Source organism: Carcharhinus amblyrhynchos, unplaced genomic scaffold (genome assembly GCF_965287045.1).
Source record: "Carcharhinus amblyrhynchos unplaced genomic scaffold, sCarAmb.v2.hapA scaffold_752, whole genome shotgun sequence".
NCBI classification, from domain to species: domain Eukaryota; kingdom Metazoa; phylum Chordata; class Chondrichthyes; order Carcharhiniformes; family Carcharhinidae; genus Carcharhinus; species Carcharhinus amblyrhynchos.
Window position 1 is genome coordinate 57,468 of NW_027650492.1, and position 17,974 is coordinate 75,441.

Here is a 17,974-nt window from a genome sequence, read left to right on the forward strand (position 1 = left end):
GGGAAACGAGGAGAATGCGGGACTCGCTCCCACGGGAAACGAGGAGAATGCGGGTCTCGCTCCCATGGGAAACGAGTAGAATGCGGGTCTCACTCCCACGGGAAACAGGGAGAATGCGGGTCTCACTCCCGCGGGAAATGAGGAGAATGCGGGACTCGCTCCTACGGGAAACAGGGAGAATGCGGGTCTCGCTCCTACTGGAAACGAGGAGAATGCGGCTCTCGCTCCCATGGGAAACGAGGAGAATGCGGGTCTCACTCCCACGGGAAATGAGGAGAATGCGGGGCTCGCTCCTACGGGAAACGAGGAGAATGCGGGTCTAGCTCCCATGGGAAACGAGGAGAATGCGGCTCTCGCTCCCATGGGAAACGAGGAGAATGCGGGTCTCACTCCCACGGGAAACGAGTAGAATGCGGGTCTCACTCACGGGTAACGAGGAGAATGCGGCTCTCGCTCCCTTGGGAAATGAGGAGAATGCGGGAATTGGTCTTTGGGGGAGTTTGGAGAACATGACACTCACTTCCCGGGACAGTGGGGGTGAAAGTGAGACTCGCTCCCGGGGGGAGTGGGGAAATGTAAACTTGTCTTTCTGATTGTTATTCCAGTTCCGGCGGACGGAAGATTCCGGAGACTCCGGTCGCAGAGAGACACTGCTCCACACATCGTTCAGGCTGGATACAGGGTAGAGTCAGACTTTACAATATCAGATTTACTCTCACTGTCCAGCACTGTTCACATCGCTTACACTCTCCAATATTTATACACCTCATTTCAGGATCACATCCCACCCTGGAACAGGGGGAAGTAAACCGGACAGTTTGTTTTAACTGGGATGGGAATCCCTGCAGCTGGAAGCGAGAGATAAAGATTAAAAACTGCAGCAGTTACTTTGTCTATGAGCTGAAACCGACACCAGGCTGTGAGGCTGTTTATTGCACAGGTACATTGCTGTTTCAAAATGACCCAGGAGGGTGAGACTGGATATACCGGGAGAGTGACACACCCAGTGACTGAGGGGGAGAGGGACGGAGTGACTGAGGGGGAGAGGGACGGAGTGACTGAGGGGGAGAGGGACGGAGTGCCTGAGGGGGAGAGGCACGGAGTGACTGAGGGGGAGACGGACAGAGTGACTGAGGGGGAGAGGGATGGAGTGACTGAGGGGGAGAGGGATGGAGTGACTGAGGGGGAGAGGGATGGAGTGACTGAGGGGGAGAGGGATGGAGTGACTGAGGGGGAGAGGGACGGAGTGACTGAGGGGGAGAGGGACGGAGTGACTGAGGGGGAGAGGAACGGAGTAACTGGGGGGTCGAGGGCCACAGTGACTGAGGGGGAGAGGGCCGGAGTGACTGATGGGGAGAGGGCTGGAGTGACTGAGTGGGAGAGGGCCGGAGTGACTGAGGGGGAGTGGGCCGGAGTGACTGAGGGGGAGAGGGCCAGAGTGACTGAGGGGGAGAGGAACGGAGTAACTGGGGGGAGAGGGCCGGAGTGACTGAGGGGAGTGGGTTGTAGTGAGTGAGGGGGGTGCGTTGTAGTGTGAGGGGAGTGGGGTGCAGTGAGTGAGGGGAGTGGGGTGCACAGAGTGAGGGGAGAGGGGTGCAGTGAGTGAGGGGAGTGGGGTGCAGTGAGTGAGGGGAGTGGGGTACAGCGAGTGATGGGGAGTAGGGTGTAGTGAGTGAGGGGAGTGGGATGCAGTGAGTGAGGGGAGTGGGGTGCAGTGAGTGAGGAGAGTGGGGTGTAGTGAGTGAGGGGAGTGGGGTGCAGTGAGTGAGGGGAGTGGGGTGCAGTGAGTGAGGGGAGTGGGGTGCAGTGAGTGAGGGGAGTGGGGTGTAACCTCGGCACTTTCGGCCTTTCCAGATTCCAGTCGAACTCCCTTGCGAATCCCTCGATTGAACCTGCCTCCCCCACACTGTCAGACAGCTCACTGCACACCCCAACCACTCACCATGTGAAAACATTTTACCCGTGTCCCCATCGATTCTCTGCCTGATCCCTGTGAAATTCTCTATCCCCCTCTCATTCTCGACCCGACCCTGTCAACACAAACTCTTTCTCCCTCTCGACTCTGCCCCAGACCCTCCTCGTGATCCTGAACCCCTCGATCTAATCTCCTCTCCTCCTTCACCTCTTCCCCGTGGAGAACATTCCCCAACATTCTCCAATCCCTCCACGTCACTGAGATTCCCCCATCCCCCTCGACACTCTCTCCTGCATTGAAGTTGTTGTTATCTGTGTGAGGGAGGGAGAGGGTGGCCACAAGTCTCTGTGTGAGATTGACTGTAATTTATCTGTTAACGTTAAACATTTCTCTGTCACTCAGACCCAAACTCAGCGCTCACTGACCCGTGTGTAGATCACACGGTGCTGAACCAGCCCTGGAGAAGCAGCGATTGTACTGGGACAGAGTGTGTGGGACAGGTGCAGTGTGACAAGGATCTTGTCTACGGATGGTACAGGTTCAACAGGTAAGGTGTAGGGACACACCCTCCTCTCCCCGCGGGATGTTGGGAGTTGGTCTCAGGCGGTGTGATGACGGGTGGGATATTTTATCCTACACACTGCCTTGGTTGACCAATCCCACCACAGGGCCAGTGGACTTTCTGTTGGTCCCCACATTGGGTCCAGCGATGATGAGGCCAGGGAGCTCCTTCCAGTGCTCCTGAAGCTACGACCAGTGAGATTGTCAATGTCAGACTGCGACAAACCACTTGCCTGGTGTCCTCCTTCTCTTCTGAGGTCGAACAGCGAGGGAAGGTGGAATGGAAAAGCTGTGTAATTAAAGGCACTCGGACAGCGTCACTCAAGAAAAGATGTTTCTACTCACGAGTGAGAGTGGGACAGGGGGAGGGAACCTTTCAGTCTCAGACAGTCAGAGACAAATCCGTTAGCGGAATTCAGGAGAAACGTCTTTCCCGAGGGACTGGGGAGAATGTGGGACTCATTCCCATGGAGAGTGGTGAGTATGGGGACCTCCCTCTCACAAGGATTGAGGCCAGTTTGGGGCTCACTCCCATGGGGAGTCTGGGAGAATATGGGACTTGTTCCTATGGGGGACTGTGGAGAAAGTCCAACTCTCTCCCATGGGCAGTGGTGGAGAATGTGGGACTCACTCCCACGGGAAGCAGGGAGCTCGTGGGTCTCATTTCAAAGGGAAATTGGGAAGAATATGGGACACCCTCACAGGGGGAGTTGGGGAGACTGTGGGACTCGCTCCCGGGAAGCTGGGAGAATGTGTGGCCCGTTCTCCGGGTCAGTGTGCGAGAATGCGGACTCACTCCCAGGTCATTGTGAGGAGAATGTGGGACCTTCCCATGTGGTGTAGGGAAGAATGTGGGATGCACTCCCACGAGGAGTGGGGGATAATAGGGAACGCATTGCCGTGGGGAATTGGGAGAATGTTTGTTTTGCTCCCAAGGGGACCGGGAAGAGTTGGGAGCTCGTTGCACTGGGGTTTGGCAGAGTATGTGGGACTTGGTCCCAAGGGAAGTGGGGAGAATGTAGAACTCTCTCCAATGGTGAAAGAAGGATAATGCGGGACTCGTTGCCAGGGGGAATGGTGGAGAATATGGGACTGGCTCCCTTAAGGAGATGGGGAGAATGTTGGACACACTCCCCGTGTAGTGGGGAGAATGCGGGTCTCACTCCCACGTGGAATGGTGGAGAAGATGGGTCTCACTCCCATGGGAAAAGAGGAGAATGCGGGTCTCACTCCCATGGGAAACGAGTAGAATGCGGGTCTCACTCCCATGGGTAACGAGGAGAATTCGGGTCTCACTCCCACGGGGAAACGAGGAGAATGTGGGAATTGGTCTTTGGGGGAGTTTGGAGAACATGACACTCACTTCCCGGGACAGTGGGGGTGAAGTGAGACTCGCTCCAGGGGGGAGCGAGTCTCACTTGTCTTTCTGATTGTTATTCCAGTTCCGGCGGATGGAAGATTCCGGAGACTCCGGTCGCAGAGAGACACTGCTCCACACATCGTTCAGGCTGGTTACAGGGTAGAATCAGACTTTACAATATCAGATTTACTCTCACTGTCCAGCACTGTTCACATCGCTTACACTCTCCAATATTTATACACCTCATTTCAGGATCACATCCCACCCTGGAACAGGGGGAAGTAAACCGGACAGTTTGTTTTAACTGGGATGGGAATCCCTGCAGCTGGAAGCGAGAGATAAAGATTAAAAACTGCAGCAGTTACTTTGTCTATGAGCTGAAACCGACACCAGGCTGTGAGGCTGTTTATTGCACAGGTACATTGCTGTTTCAAAATGACCCAGGAGGGTGAGACTGGATATACCGGGACACTGACACACCCAGTGACTGAGGGGGAGAGGGACGGAGTGACTGCGGGGGAGAGGGACGGAGTGATTGAGGGGGAGTGGGACGGAGTGACTGAGGGGGTGAGGGACGGAGTGAGTGAGGGGGAGTGGGCCGGAGTGACTGAGGGCGAGAGGGCCGGAGTAACTGGGGGGAGAGGGCCGGAGTGACTGAGGGGGAGAGGGATGGAGTGAGTGAGGGGAGTGGGTTGTAGTGAGTGAGGGGAGTGCGTTGTAGTGTGAGGGGAGTGCGTTGTAGTGTGAGGGGAGTGGGGTGCAGTGAGTGAGGGGAGTGGGGTGCAGTGAGTGAGGGGAGTGGGGTGCAGTGAGTGAGGGGAGTGGGGTGCAGTGAGTGAGGGGAGTGGGGTGCACGGAGTGAGGGGAGTGGGGTGCACGGAGTGAGGGGAGAGGGGTGTAGTGAGTGAGGGGAGTGGGGTGTAGTGAGTGAGGGGAGTGGGGTGCAGCGAGTGAGGGGAGTGGGGTTCAGCGAGTGAGGGGAGTGGGGTGCAGCGAGTGAGGGGAGTGGGGTGTAGCGAGTGAGGGGAGTGGGGTGCAGCGAGTGAGGGGAGTGGGGTGCAGCGAGTGAGGGGAGTGGGGTGCAGCGAGTGAGGGGAGTGGGGTGCAGCGAGTGAGGGGAGTGGGGTGCAGCGAGTGAGGGGAGTGGGGTGCAGCGAGTGAGGGGAGTGGGGTGCAGCGAGTGAGGGGAGTGGGGTGCAGCGAGTGAGGGGAGTGGGGTGCAGCGAGTGAGGGGAGTGGGGTGCAGCGAGTGAGGGGAGTGGGGTGCAGCGAGTGAGGGGAGTGGGGTGCAGCGAGTGAGGGGAGTGGGGTGCAGCGAGTGAGGGGAGTGGGGTGCAGCGAGTGAGGGGAGTGGGGTGCAGCGAGTGAGGGGAGTGGGGTGCAGCGAGTGAGGGGAGTGGGGTGCAGCGAGTGAGGGGAGTGGGGTGCAGCGAGTGAGGTGCAGCGAGTGAGGGGAGTGGGGTGCAGCGAGTGAGGGGAGTGGGGTGCAGTGACCGAGGGGAGTGGGGTGCAGCGAGTGAGGGGAGTGGGGTGCAGCGAGTGAGGGGAGTGGGTGTAGTGAGTGAGGGGAGTGGGGTGTAGTGAGTGAGGGGAGTGGGGTGCAGCGAGTGAGGGGAGTGGGGTGCAGCGAGTGAGGGGAGTGGGATGCAGCGAGTGAGGGGAGTGGGGTGCAGCGAGTGAGGGGAGTGGGGTGCAGTGAGTGAGGGGAGTGGGGTGTACCCTCGGCACTTTCGGCCTTTCCAGATTCCAGTCGAACTCCCTTGCGAATCCCTCGATTGAACCTGCCTCCCCCACACTGTCAGACAGCTCACTGCACACCCCAACCACTCACCGTGTGAAAACATTTCTCCCCGTGTCCCCATCGATTCTCTGCCTGATCCACGTGAAATTCTCTGTCCCCCTCTCATTCTCGACCCGACCCTGTCAACACAAACTCTTTCTCCCTCTCGACTCTGCCCCAGACCCTCCTCGTGATCCTGAACCCCTTGATCAAATCTCCTCTCCTCCTTCACCTCTTCCCCGTGGAGAACATTCCCCAATTTTCTCCAATCCCTCCACGTCACTGAGATTCCCCCATCCCCCTCGACATTCTCTCCTGCATTGAGGTTGTTGTTATCTGTGTGAGGGAGGAAGAGGGTGGCCACAAGTCTCTGTGTGAGATTGACTGTACTTTATCTGTTAACGTTAAACATCTCTCTGTCACTCAGACCCAAACTCAGCGCTCACTGACCCGTGTGTAGATCACACGGTGCTGAACCAGCCCTGGAGAAGCAGCGATTGTACTGGGACAGAGTGTGTGGGACAGGTGCAGTGTGACAAGGATCTTGTCTACGGATGGTACAGGTTCAACAGGTAAGGTGTAGGGGACACACCCTCCTCTCCCCGTGGGATGTTGGGAGTTGTTCTCAGGCGGTGTGATGACGGGTGGGATATTTTATCCTACACACTGCCTTGGTTGACCAATCCCACCACAGGGCCAGTGGACTTTCCTTTGGTCCCCACATTGGGCCCAGCGATGATGAGGCCAGGGAGCTCCATCCAGTGCTCCTGAAGCTACGACCAGTGAGATTGTCAATGTCAGACTGCGACAAACCACTTGCCTGGTGTCCTCCTTCTCTTCTGAGGTTGAACAGCGAGGGAAGGTGGAATGGAAAAGCTGCGTAATTAAAGGCACTCGGACAGTGTCACTCAAGAAAAGATGTTTCTACTCACGAGTGAGAGTGGGACAGGGGGAGGGAAGCTTTCAGTCTCAGACAGTCAGAGACAAATCCGTTAGCGGAATTCAGGAGAAACGTCTTTCCCGAGGTACTGGGGAGAATGTGGGACTCATTCATAAGAACATAAGAACATAAGAAATAGGAGCAGGAGTAGGCCATCTAGCCCTTTGAGCCTGCCCCGCCATTCAATAAGATCATGGCTGATCTGCTGTGGCTCAGTTCCACTTTCCCGCCCTCTCCCCATAACCCTTAATCCCCTCTCTTATCAAAAACCCATCAACCCGCTTCTTAAAAATATTTAGCGAGGCAGCCTCCACTTCATTCCCATGGAGAGTGGTGAGTATGGGGACCTCCCTCCCACAAGGATTGAGGCCAGTTTGGGGCTCACTCCCATGGGGAGTCTGGGAGAATATGGGACTTGTTCCTATGGGGGACTGTGGAGAAAGTCCGACTCTCTCCCATGGGCAGTGGTGGAGAATGTGGGACTCACTCCCACGGGAAGGAGGGAGCTCGTGGGTCTCGTTTCAAAGGGAGATTGGGAAGAATATGGGACTCCCTCACAGGGGGAGTTGGGGAGACTGTGGGACTCGCTCCCGGGAAGCTGGGAGAATGTGTGATCCGTTCTCCGGGTCAGTGTGCGAGAATGCGGACTCACTCCCAGGTCAGAGTGAGGAGAATGTGGGACCTTCCCATGTGGTGTAGGGAAGAATGTGGGATGCACTCCCACGAGGAGTGGGGGATAATAGGGAATGCATTGCCGTGGGGAATTGGGAGAATGTTCGTTTTACTCCCAAGGGGACCGGGAAGAGTTGGGAGCTCGTTCCACTGGGGATTGGCAGAGAATGTGGGACTTGGTCCCAAGGGAAGTGGGGAGAATGTAGAACTCTCTCCAATGGTGAAAGAAGGAGAATGCGGGACTCATTGCCAGGGGGAATGGTGGAGAATATGGGACTGGCTCCCTTAAGGAGATGGGGAGAATGTTGGACACACTCCCCGTGTAGTGGGGAGAATGCGGGTCTCACTCCCACGTGGAATGGTGGAGAAGATGGGACTCACTCCCATGGGAAAAGAGGAGAATGCGGGTCTCACTTCCATGGGAAACGAGTAGAATGCGGGTCTCGCTCCCATGGGAAACGAGGAGAACGCGGGTCTCGTTCCCACGGGGAAACGAGGAGAATGTGGGAATTGGTCTTTGGGGGAGTTTGGAGAACATGACACTCACTTCCCGAGAAGATGGGACTCGCTCCCATGGGCATGGGAAACGAGGAGAATGCGGGTCTCGCTCCCACGGGAAACGAAGAGAATGCGAGTCTCACTCCCACGGGAAACGAAGAGAATGTGGGTCTCGCTCCCATGGGAAACGAGGAGAATGCGAGTCTCACTCCCACGGGAAACGAAGAGAATGCAGGTCTTGCTCCCACGGGAAATGAGGAGAATGCGAGTCTCACTCCCACGGGAAACGAAGAGAATGTGGGTCTCGCTCCCATGGGAAACGAGGAGAATGCGGGTCTCGCTCCCACGGGAAACGAGGAGAATGCGGGTCTCGCTCCCATGGGAAACGAGTAGAATGCGGGTCTCACTCCCACGGGAAACAGGGAGAATGCGGGTCTCACTCCCGCGGGAAATGAGGAGAATGCGGGACTCGCTCCCACGGGAAATGAGGAGAATGCGGGACTCGCTCCTACGGGAAACGAGGAGAATGCGGCTCTCGCTCCCATGGGAAACGAGGAGAATGCGGGTCTCACTCCCACGGGAAACGAGTAGAATGCGGGTCTCGCTCCCATGGGAAACGAGTAGAATGCGGGTCTCACTCCCACGGGAAACAGGGAGAATGCGGGTCTCACTCCCGTGGGAAATGAGGAGAATGCGGGACTCGCTCCCACGGGAAATGAGAATGCGGGACTCGCTCCTACGGGAAACGAGGAGAATGCGGCTCTCGCTCCCATGGGAAACGAGGAGAATGCGGGTCTCACTCCCACGGGAAACGAGTAGAATGCGGGTCTCACTCACGGGTAACGAGGAGAATGCGGGTCTCGCTCCCTTGGGAAATGAGGAGAATGCGGGAATTGGTCTTTGGGGGAGTTTGGAGAACATGACACTCACTTCCCGGGACAGTGGGGGTGAAAGTGAGACTCGCTCCCGGGGGGAGTGGGGAAATGTAAACTTGTCTTTCTGATTGTTATTCCAGTTCCGGCGGACGGAAGATTCCGGAGACTCCGGTCGCAGAGAGACACTGCTCCACACATCGTTCAGGCTGGTTACAGGGTAGAGTCAGACTTTACAATATCAGATTTACTCTCACTGTCCAGCACTGTTCACATCGCTTACATTCTCCAATATTTATACACCTCATTTCAGGATCACATCCCACCCTGGAACAGGGGGAAGTAAACCGGACAGTTTGTTTTAACTGGGATGGGAATCCCTGCAGCTGGAAGCGAGAGATAAAGATTAAAAACTGCAGCAGTTACTTTGTCTATGAGCTGAAACCGACACCAGGCTGTGAGGCTGTTTATTGCACAGGTACATTGCTGTTTCAAAATGACCCAGGAGGGTGAGACTGGATATACCGGGAGAGTGACACACCCAGTGACTGAGGGGGAGAGGGACGGAGTGACTGAGGGGGAGAGGGACGGAGTGACTGAGGGGGAGAGGGACGGAGTGCCTGAGGGGGAGAGGGACGGAGTGACTGAGGGGGAGATGGACGGAGTGACTGAGGGGGAGAGGGACGGAGAGACTGAGGGAGAGAGGGACGGAGTGAGTGAGGGGGAGAGGGACGGAGTGACTGAGGGGCAGACGGACAGAGTGACTGAGGGGGAGAGGGATGGAGTGACTGAGGGGGAGAGGGATTGAGTGACTGAGGGGGAGAGGAACGGAGTAACTGGGGGGTCGAGGGCCACAGTGACTGAGGGGGAGAGGGCCGGAGTGACTGATGGGGAGAGGGCTGGAGTGACTGAGTGGGAGAGGGCCGGAGTGACTGAGGGGGAGTGGGCCGGAGTGACTGAGGGGGAGAGGGCCAGAGTGACTGAGGGGGAGAGGAACGGAGTAACTGGGGGGAGAGGGCCGGAGTGACTGAGGGGGAGAGGGATGGAGTGACTGAGGGGAGTGGGTTGTAGTGAGTGAGGGGAGTGCGTTGTAGTGTGAGGGGAGTGGGGTGCAGTGAGTGAGGGGAGTGGGGTGCACAGAGTGAGGGGAGAGGGGTGTAGTGCGTGAGGGGAGAGGGGTGTAGCGAGTGAGGGGAGTGGGGTGCAGCGAGTGAGGGGAGTGAGGTACAGTGAGTGAGGGGAGTGGGGTGCAGTGAGTGAGGGGAGTGGGGTACAGCGAGTGATGGGGAGTAGGGTGTAGTGAGTGAGGGGAGTGGGATGCAGTGAGTGAGGGGAGTGGGGTGCAGAGTGAGGGGAGTGGGGTGCAGTGAGTGAGGGGAGTGGGGTGCAGTGAGTGAGGGGAGTGGGGTGCAGTGAGTGAGGGGAGTGGGGTGCAGTGAGTGAGGGGAGTGGGGTGTAACTTCGGCACTTTCGGCCTTTCCAGATTCCAGTCGAACTCCCTTGCGAATCCCTCGATTGAACCTGCCTCCCCCACACTGTCAGACAGCTCACTGCACACCCCAACCACTCACCGTGTGAAAACATTTCTCCCCGTGTCCCCATCGATTCTCTGCCTGATCCCTGTGAAATTCTCTATCCCCCTCTCATTCTCGACCCGACCCTGTCAACACAAACTCTTTCTCCCTCTCGACTCTGCCCCAGACCCTTCTCGTGATCCTGAACCCCTCGATCACATCTCCTCTCCTCCTTCACCTCTTCCCCGTGGAGAACATTCCTCAACATTCTCCAATCCCTCCACGTCACTGAGATTCCCCCATCCCCCTCGACACTCTCTCCTGCATTGAGGTTGTTGTTATCTGTGTGAGGGAGGGAGAGGGTGGCCACAAGTCTCTGTGTGAGATTGACTGTATTTATCTATTAACGTTAAACATTTCTCTGTCACTCAGACCCAAACTCAGCGCTCACTGACCCGTGTGTAGATCACACGGTGCTGAACCAGCCCTGGAGAAGCAGCGATTGTACTGGGACAGAGTGTGTGGGACAGGTGCAGTGTGACAAGGATCTTGTCTACGGATGGTACAGGTTCAACAGGTAAGGTGTAGGGACACACCCTCCTCTCCCCGCGGGATGTTGGGAGTTGGTCTCAGGCGGTGTGATGACGGGTGGGATATTTTATCCTACACACTGCCTTGGTTGACCAATCCCACCACAGGGCCAGTGGACTTTCCTTTGGTCCCCACATTGGGCCCAGCGATGATGAGGCCAGGGAGCTCCATCCAGTGCTCCTGAAGCTACGACCAGTGAGATTGTCAATGTCAGACTGTGACAAACCACTTGCCTGGTGTCCTCCTTCTCTTCTGAGGTCGAACAGCGAGGGAAGGTGGAATGGAAAAGCTGCGTAATTAAAGGCACTCGGACAGCGTCACTCAAGAAAAGATGTTTCTACTCACGAGTGAGAGTGGGACAGGGGGAGGGAAGCTTTCAGTCTGAGACAGTCAGAGACATATCCGTTAGCGGAATTCAGGAGAAACGTCTTTCCCGAGGGACTGGGGAGAATGTGGGACTCATTCCCATGGAGAGTGGTGAGTCTAGGGACCTCCCTCCCACAAGGACTGAGGCCAGTTTGGGGCTCACTCCCAGGGGGAGTCTGGGAGAATATGGGACTTGTTCCTATGGGGGACTGTGGAGAAAGTCCGACTCTCTCCCATGGGCAGTGGTGGAGAATGTGGGACTCACTCCCACGGGAAGGAGGGGGCACGTGGGTCTCGTTTCAAAGGGAGATTGGGAAGAATATGGGACTCCCTCACAGGGGGAGTCGGGAAGACTGTGGGACTCACTCCCGCGGGAAGCTGGGAGAATGTGTGATCCATTCTCCGGGTCAGTGTGCGAGAATGCGGACTCACTCCCAGGTCATTGTGAGGAGAATGTGGGACCTTCCCATGTGGTGTAGGGAAGAATGTGGGATGCACTCCCACGAGGAGTGGGGGATAATAGGGAATGCATTGCCGTGGGGAATTGGGAGAATGTTTGTTTTGCTCCCAAGGGGACCGGGAAGAGTTGGGAGCTCGTTCCACTGGGGATTGGCAGAGAATGTGGGACTTGGTCCCAAGGGAAGTGGGGAGAATGTAGAACTCTCTCCAATGGTGAAAGAAGGATAATGCGGGACTCGTTGCCAGGGGGAATGGTGGAGAATATGGGACTGGCTCCCTTAAGGAGATGGGGAGAATGTTGGACACACTCCCCGTGTAGTGGGGAGAATGCGGGTCTCACTCCCAAGGGGAATGGTGGAGAAGATGGGACTCGCTCCCATGAGCATGGGAAACGAGTAGAATGCGGGTCTCGCTCCCACGGGAAACGAAGAGAATGCAGGTCTCGCTCCCACGGGAAACGAGGAGAATGCGGGTCTCGCTCCCACGGGAAACGAAGAGAATGCGGGTCTCGCTCCCACGGGGAACGAGGAGAATGCGGGTCTCGCTCCCACGGGAAACGAGGAGAATGCGGGTCTCACTCCCACGGGAAATGAGGAGAATGCGGGACTCGGTCCCACGGGAAATGAGGAGAATGCGGGACTCGCTCCTACGGGAAACGAGTAGAATGCGGCTCTCGTTCCCATGGGAAACGAGGAGAATGCGAGTCTCACTCCCACGGGAAACGAGGAGAATGCGGGTCTCACTCCCACGGGAAACGAGGAGAATGCGGGTCTCGCTCCCACGGGAAACGAGTAGAATGCGGGTCTCACTCCCACGGGAAACGGGGAGAATGCGAGTCTCACTCCCACGGGAAATGAGGAGAATGCGGGACTCGGTCCCATGGGAAATGAGGAGAATGCGGGACTCGGTCCCACGGGAAATGAGGAGAATGCGGGACTCGGTCCCACGGGAAATGAGGAGAATGCGGCTCTCGCTCCCTTGGGAAACGAGGGGAATATGGGAATTGGTCTTTGGGGGAGTTTGGAGAACATGACACTCACTTCCCGGGACAGTGGGGGTGAAGTGAGACTCGCTCCCGGGGGGAGTGGGGAAATGTAAACTTGTCTTTCTGATTGTTATTCCAGTTCCAGCGGATGGAAGATTCCGGAGACTCTGGTTGCAGAGAGACACTGCTCCACACATCGTTCAGGCTGGTTACAGGGTAGAGTCAGACTTTACAATATCAGATTTACTCTCACTGTCCAGCACTGTTCACATCGCTTACGCTCTCCAATATTTATACACCTCATTTCAGGATCACATCCCACCCTGGAACAGGGGGAAGTAAACCGGACAGTTTGTTTTAACTGGGATGGGAATCCCTGCAGCTGGAAGCGAGAGATAAAGATTAAAAACTGCAGCAGTTACTATGCCTATGAGCTGAAACCGACACCAGGCTGTGAGGCTGTTTATTGCACAGGTACATTGCTGTTTCAAAATGACCCAGGAGGGTGAGACTGGATATACCAGGACACTGACACACCCAGTGCCTGAGGGGGAGAGGGACGGAGTGCCTGAGGGGGAGAGGGACGGAGTGCCTGAGGGGGAGAGGGACGGAGTGCCTGAGGGGGAGAGGGACGGAGTGCCTGAGGGAAGTGGGGTGTAGAGAGTGAGGTGAGTGGGGTGCAGTGAGTGAGGGGAGTGGGGTGCAGTGAGTGAGGGGGGTGGGGTGCAGTGAGTGAGGGGGGTGGGGTGCAGTGAGTGAGGGGGGTGGGGTGCAGTGAGTGAGGGGGGTGGGGTGCAGTGAGTGAGGGGGGTGGGGTGCAGTGAGTGAGGGAGTGTGATGTAGTGAGTGAGGGGAGTGGGGTGTAGTGAGTGAGGGTGTGTGATGTAGTGATAGAGGGGAATGGTGGATCGTCACTGAGGGGAGTGGGATTGAGGGCTGAGAGGATTGGGATTGAGGGGGTGAGGGATTGGGATTGAGGGGGTGAGGGGATTGTGATTGAGGGGGTGAGGGGATCGGGATTGAGGGGGTGTGGGGATCGGGATCGAGGGGGTGAGGGGATTGGGATCGAGGGGTTGAGCGGATTGGGATCGAGGGGTTGAGGGGATTGGGCTCGAGGGGTTGAGGGGATTGGGATCGAGGGGTTGAGGGGATTGGGATCGAGGGGGTGAGGGGATCGGGATCGAGGGGGTGAGTGGATTGGGATGTACTGATGGGAATTAGAGTACAGTTTGATGAAATTCCCAGTTCTGACACAGGATCTGTGCCATGACTGACTTCGGGTTGAACATATTGGGAAGTGTAAATTTATCCCAATACTCGGAATGAACATTGAGGATCCGGATGATTTCTACTCTGTGATCTCCAATATCTTTTCCCTTCTCACAGATCCAGGGACAACACCAACTCTGGGAGCTGAGGATAAATCCCAGCCGGAATCCACTGACCCAGATTCCCCAATCCCGACAGAATCTCCAACCTCAGGTATCAATGTCCCACAAGTTTGTCTGGTTTAAATATTCCCCAAATATAGTGCTGGGATCCCGGAGTTGGATGAATGTGTGTGGAGACTGAGTGGAAGTGGGGTGTAGTCAGCGAGGGGAGTGGGGTGTAGTGAGTGAGGGGAGTGAGGTGTAGTGAGTGAGGGGAGTGGGATGTAGTGAGTGAGGGGATTGGGGTGTAGTGAGCGAGGGCAGTGGGGTGTAGTGAGCGAGGGCAGTGGGGTGTAGTGAGCGAGGGCAGTGGGGTGTAGTGAGCGAGGGGAGTGGGGTGTAGTGAGTGAGGGGAGTGGGGTGTAGTGAGTGAGGGGAGTGGGGTGTAGTGAGTGAGGGGAGTGGGGTGTAGTGAGTGAGGGGAGTTGGATTTCGGGAATGAGGAGACTTGGATTTCGGGACTGAGCAGAGTGGGATGTAATGAGTGAAGGGAATGCTGTTGAGGGAGTGAGAGGGTGTTATATAGGGAGTGAGGGGAATGGGATTTGTGGAGTGAGGGGAATGGGATTTGTGGAGTGAGGGGAGAGGATGTATTGATTAAGTGGATTGGGGCATAGTGACTGAGGGGAGTGGGATTGAGGAAGTGGAGTGAGTGAGATGTAGCGAGTGATGGGTGTGAGATTTTGGGAGTGAAGTGAGTTAGAGTTATGGAATGAGTGGGTTGGGACTGAAGGAGTGAGGGGATTGGGATTGAGGGGATGAGCAGTGTTGGATTTAAGAAGTGAGGGGATTGGGATTGAGGGGTGAGGGTCTCGGGATTGTGGGGGTGAGGGTCTCGGGATTGAGGGGGTGAGGGGATCGGGATTGAGGGGGTGAGGGGATCGGGATTGAGGGGGTGAGGGGATCGGGATTGAAGGGGTGAGGGGATCGGGATTGAAGGGGGTGAGGGGATCGGGATTGAGGGGGTGAGGGCATCGGGATTGATGGGGTGAGGAGATCGGGATTGTGGGGCTGAATGGATCGGGATTGAGGGGGTGAGGGGATCGGGATTGAGGGGGTGAGGGGATTGGCGTTGAGGGGATTGGGATTGAGGGGGTGCGGGGATTGGGATTGAGGGGGTGCGGGGATTGGGATTGAGGGGGTGCGGGGATTGGGATTGAGGGGGTGAGGGGATTGGGATTGAAGGGGTGAGGGGATTGGGATTGAGGGGGTGAGGGGATTGGGATTGAGGGGGTGAGGGGATTGGGATTGAAGGGGCGAGGGGATTGGGATTGAGGGGGTGAGGGGATTGGGATTGAGGGGGGGAGAGGATTGGGATGTACTGACGGGAATTAGAGTACAGTTTGATGAAATTCCCAGTTGTGACACAGGATCTGGGCCATGACTGACTTCGGGTTGAACATATTGGGAAGTGTAAATTTATCCCAATACTCGGAATGAACATTGAGGATCCGGATGATTTCTACTCTGTGATCTCCAATATCTTTTCCCTTCTCACAGATCCAGGGACAACACCAACTCTGGGAGCCGAGGATAAATCCCAGCCGGAATCCACTGACCCAGATTCCCCAATCCCGACAGAATCTCCAACCTCAGGTATCAATGTCCCACAAGTTTGTCTGGATTAAATATTCCCCAAATATAGTGCTGGAATCCCGGACTTGGATGAATGTGTGTGGAGACTGAGTGGAAGTGGGGTGTCGTGAGTGAGAGGAGTGGGGTGTAGTGAGCGAGGGGAGTGGGCTGTAGTGAGTGAAGGGGGTGGGGTGTAGTGTGTGAGGGGAGTGGGGTGTAGTGAGTGAGGGGAGTGGGGTGTAGTGAGTGAGGGGAGTGGGGTGTAGTGAGTGAGGGGAGTGGGGTGAAGTGTGCAAGGGCAGTGGAAGTAGTGAATGAGGGGGAGAGGGATATCGACTGACTGTCATTGGATTTCGGGAGCGAGTGGAGTGGGATTTACACAGTGAGGGACCGGGAATTTTTGTGAGGATGGGATTTGGGTCGTGATGGGAATGGGATTGTGGGAGTGAGGGGAATGGGATTGAGGGAGTGAGGGGAATGGGATTGAGGGAGTGAGGGGAATGGGATTGAGGGAGTGAGGGGAATGGGATTGAGGGAGTGAGGGGAATGGGATTGAGGGAGTGAGGGGAATGGGATTGACGCTGTGAGGGGAATGGGATTGAGGGAGTGAGGGGAATGGGATTGAGGGAGTGAGGGGAATGGGATTGACGCTGTGAGGGGAATGGGATTGACGCTGTGAGGGGAACGGGATCGACGCTGTGAGGGGAACGGGATCGACACTGTGAGGGAAAGGGAATTGATGCCATGAGGGAAATGGGATTGAGGGAATGAGTGGATTTGGATTGAGTGAGTGTGGGGAATGGGATCTGTGGAGTGAGGGGAATGGGATTTGTGGAGTGAGGGAATGGGATTTGTGGAGTGTGGGGAATGGGATCTGTGGAGTGAGGGGAATGGGATCTGTGGAGTGAGGGGAATGGGATCTGTGGAGTGTGGGGAATGGGATCTGTGGAGTGTGGGGAATGGGATTTGTGGAGTGTGGGGAATGGGGTTTGTGGAGTGTGGGGAATGGGGTTTGTGGAGTGTGGGGAATGGGGTTTGTGGAGTGTGGGGAATGGGATTTGTGGAGTGTGGGGAATGGGATTTGTGGAGTGTGGGGAATGGGATTTGTGGAGTGTGGGGAATGGGGTTTGTGGAGTGTGGGGAATGGGGTTTGTGGAGTGTGGGGAATGGGATTTGTGGAGTGTGGGGAATGGGATTTGTGGAGTGTGGGGAGTGGGATGTATTGATTGAGTGGAGTGAGATTTTGGAAGTGAAGTGAGTTAGAGTTATAGAATGAGTGGATTGGGATTGAGGGGATGAGCAGTGTTGGATTGTGGGGGTGAGGGGATCGGGATGGAGGGGCTGAGGGGATCTGGATTGTGGGGGTGAGGGGATCGGGATGGAGGGGCTGAGGGGATCTGGATTGTGGGGGTGAGGGGATCAGGATTGAGGGGGTGAGGGCATCGGGATTGAGGGGGTGAGGGGATCGGGATTGTGGGGCTGAGTGGATCGGGATTGAGGGGGTGAGTGGATCGGCATTGAGGGGGTGAGTGGATCGGGATTGAGGGGGTGAGTGGATCGGGATTGAGGGGGTGAGTGGATCGGGATTGAGGGGGTGAGTGGATCGGGATTGAGGGGGTGAGTGGATCAGGATTGAGGGGTGAGGGGATCGGGATTGAGGGGGTGAGTAGATCGGGATTGAGGGGGTGAGGGGATCGGGATAGAGGGGTGAGGGGATCGGGATAGAGGGGGTGAGGGGATCGGGATTGAGGGGGTGAGGGGATTGGGATTGAGGGGGTGAGGGGATCGGGATTGTGGGGCTGAGTGGATCAGGATTGAGGGGGTGAGGGGATTGGGATTGAGGGGGTGAGGGGATTGGGATTGAGGGGGTGAGGGGATTGGGATTGAGGGGGTGAGGGGATTGGGATTGAGGGGGTGAGAGGATTGGGATTGAGGGGGTGAGGGGATTTGGATTGAGAGGGGTGGGAGGATTGGGACGTACTGACGGGAATTAGAGTACAGTTTGATGAAATTCCCAGTTGTGACACAGGATCTGGGCCATGACTGACTTCGGGTTGAACATATTGGGAAGTGTAAATTTATCCCAATACTCGGAATGAACATTGAGGATCCGGATGATTTCTACTCTGTGATCTCCAATATCTTTTCCCTTCTCACAGATCCAGGGACAACACCAACTCTGGGAGCCGAGGATAAATCCCAGCCGGAATCCACTGACCCAGATTCCCCAATCCCGACAGAATCTCCAACCTCAGGTATCAATGTCCCACAAGTTTGTCTGGATAAAATATTCCACAAATATAGTGCTGGAATCCCGGACTCGGATAAATGTGTGTGGGGACTGAGTGGAAGTGGGGTGTAGTGAGTGAGGGGAGTGGGGTGTAGTGAGTGAGGGGAGTGGGGTGTAGTGAGTGAGGGGAGTGGGGTGTAATGAGTGAGGGCAGTGGGGTGTAGTT

General features: G+C 56.3%; 1 protein-coding gene across 1 annotated transcript in view; it reads left to right on the top strand.

Annotated features, from left to right (window-relative positions):
• Nucleotides 1-17,773, top strand: part of LOC145340061 (uncharacterized) — a gene marked incomplete at its 3' end in the record, with an annotated part of 36,898 nt that extends 19,125 nt beyond the window's left edge. Inside the window, exons 8-20 of the mRNA XM_080184479.1 lie at nucleotides 606-940; nucleotides 2,318-2,462; nucleotides 3,919-3,995; nucleotides 4,089-4,253; nucleotides 6,044-6,188; nucleotides 8,742-8,818; nucleotides 8,912-9,076; nucleotides 10,545-10,689; nucleotides 12,653-12,729; nucleotides 12,823-12,987; nucleotides 13,900-13,995; nucleotides 15,444-15,539; nucleotides 17,678-17,773. Coding sequence (XP_080040605.1) covers nucleotides 606-940; nucleotides 2,318-2,462; nucleotides 3,919-3,995; nucleotides 4,089-4,253; nucleotides 6,044-6,188; nucleotides 8,742-8,818; nucleotides 8,912-9,076; nucleotides 10,545-10,689; nucleotides 12,653-12,729; nucleotides 12,823-12,987; nucleotides 13,900-13,995; nucleotides 15,444-15,539; nucleotides 17,678-17,773 — 1,784 coding nt within the window. The remainder of the gene's footprint in view (nucleotides 1-605; nucleotides 941-2,317; nucleotides 2,463-3,918; nucleotides 3,996-4,088; nucleotides 4,254-6,043; nucleotides 6,189-8,741; nucleotides 8,819-8,911; nucleotides 9,077-10,544; nucleotides 10,690-12,652; nucleotides 12,730-12,822; nucleotides 12,988-13,899; nucleotides 13,996-15,443; nucleotides 15,540-17,677) is intronic.
• Nucleotides 17,774-17,974: the final 201 nt, after the last annotated feature.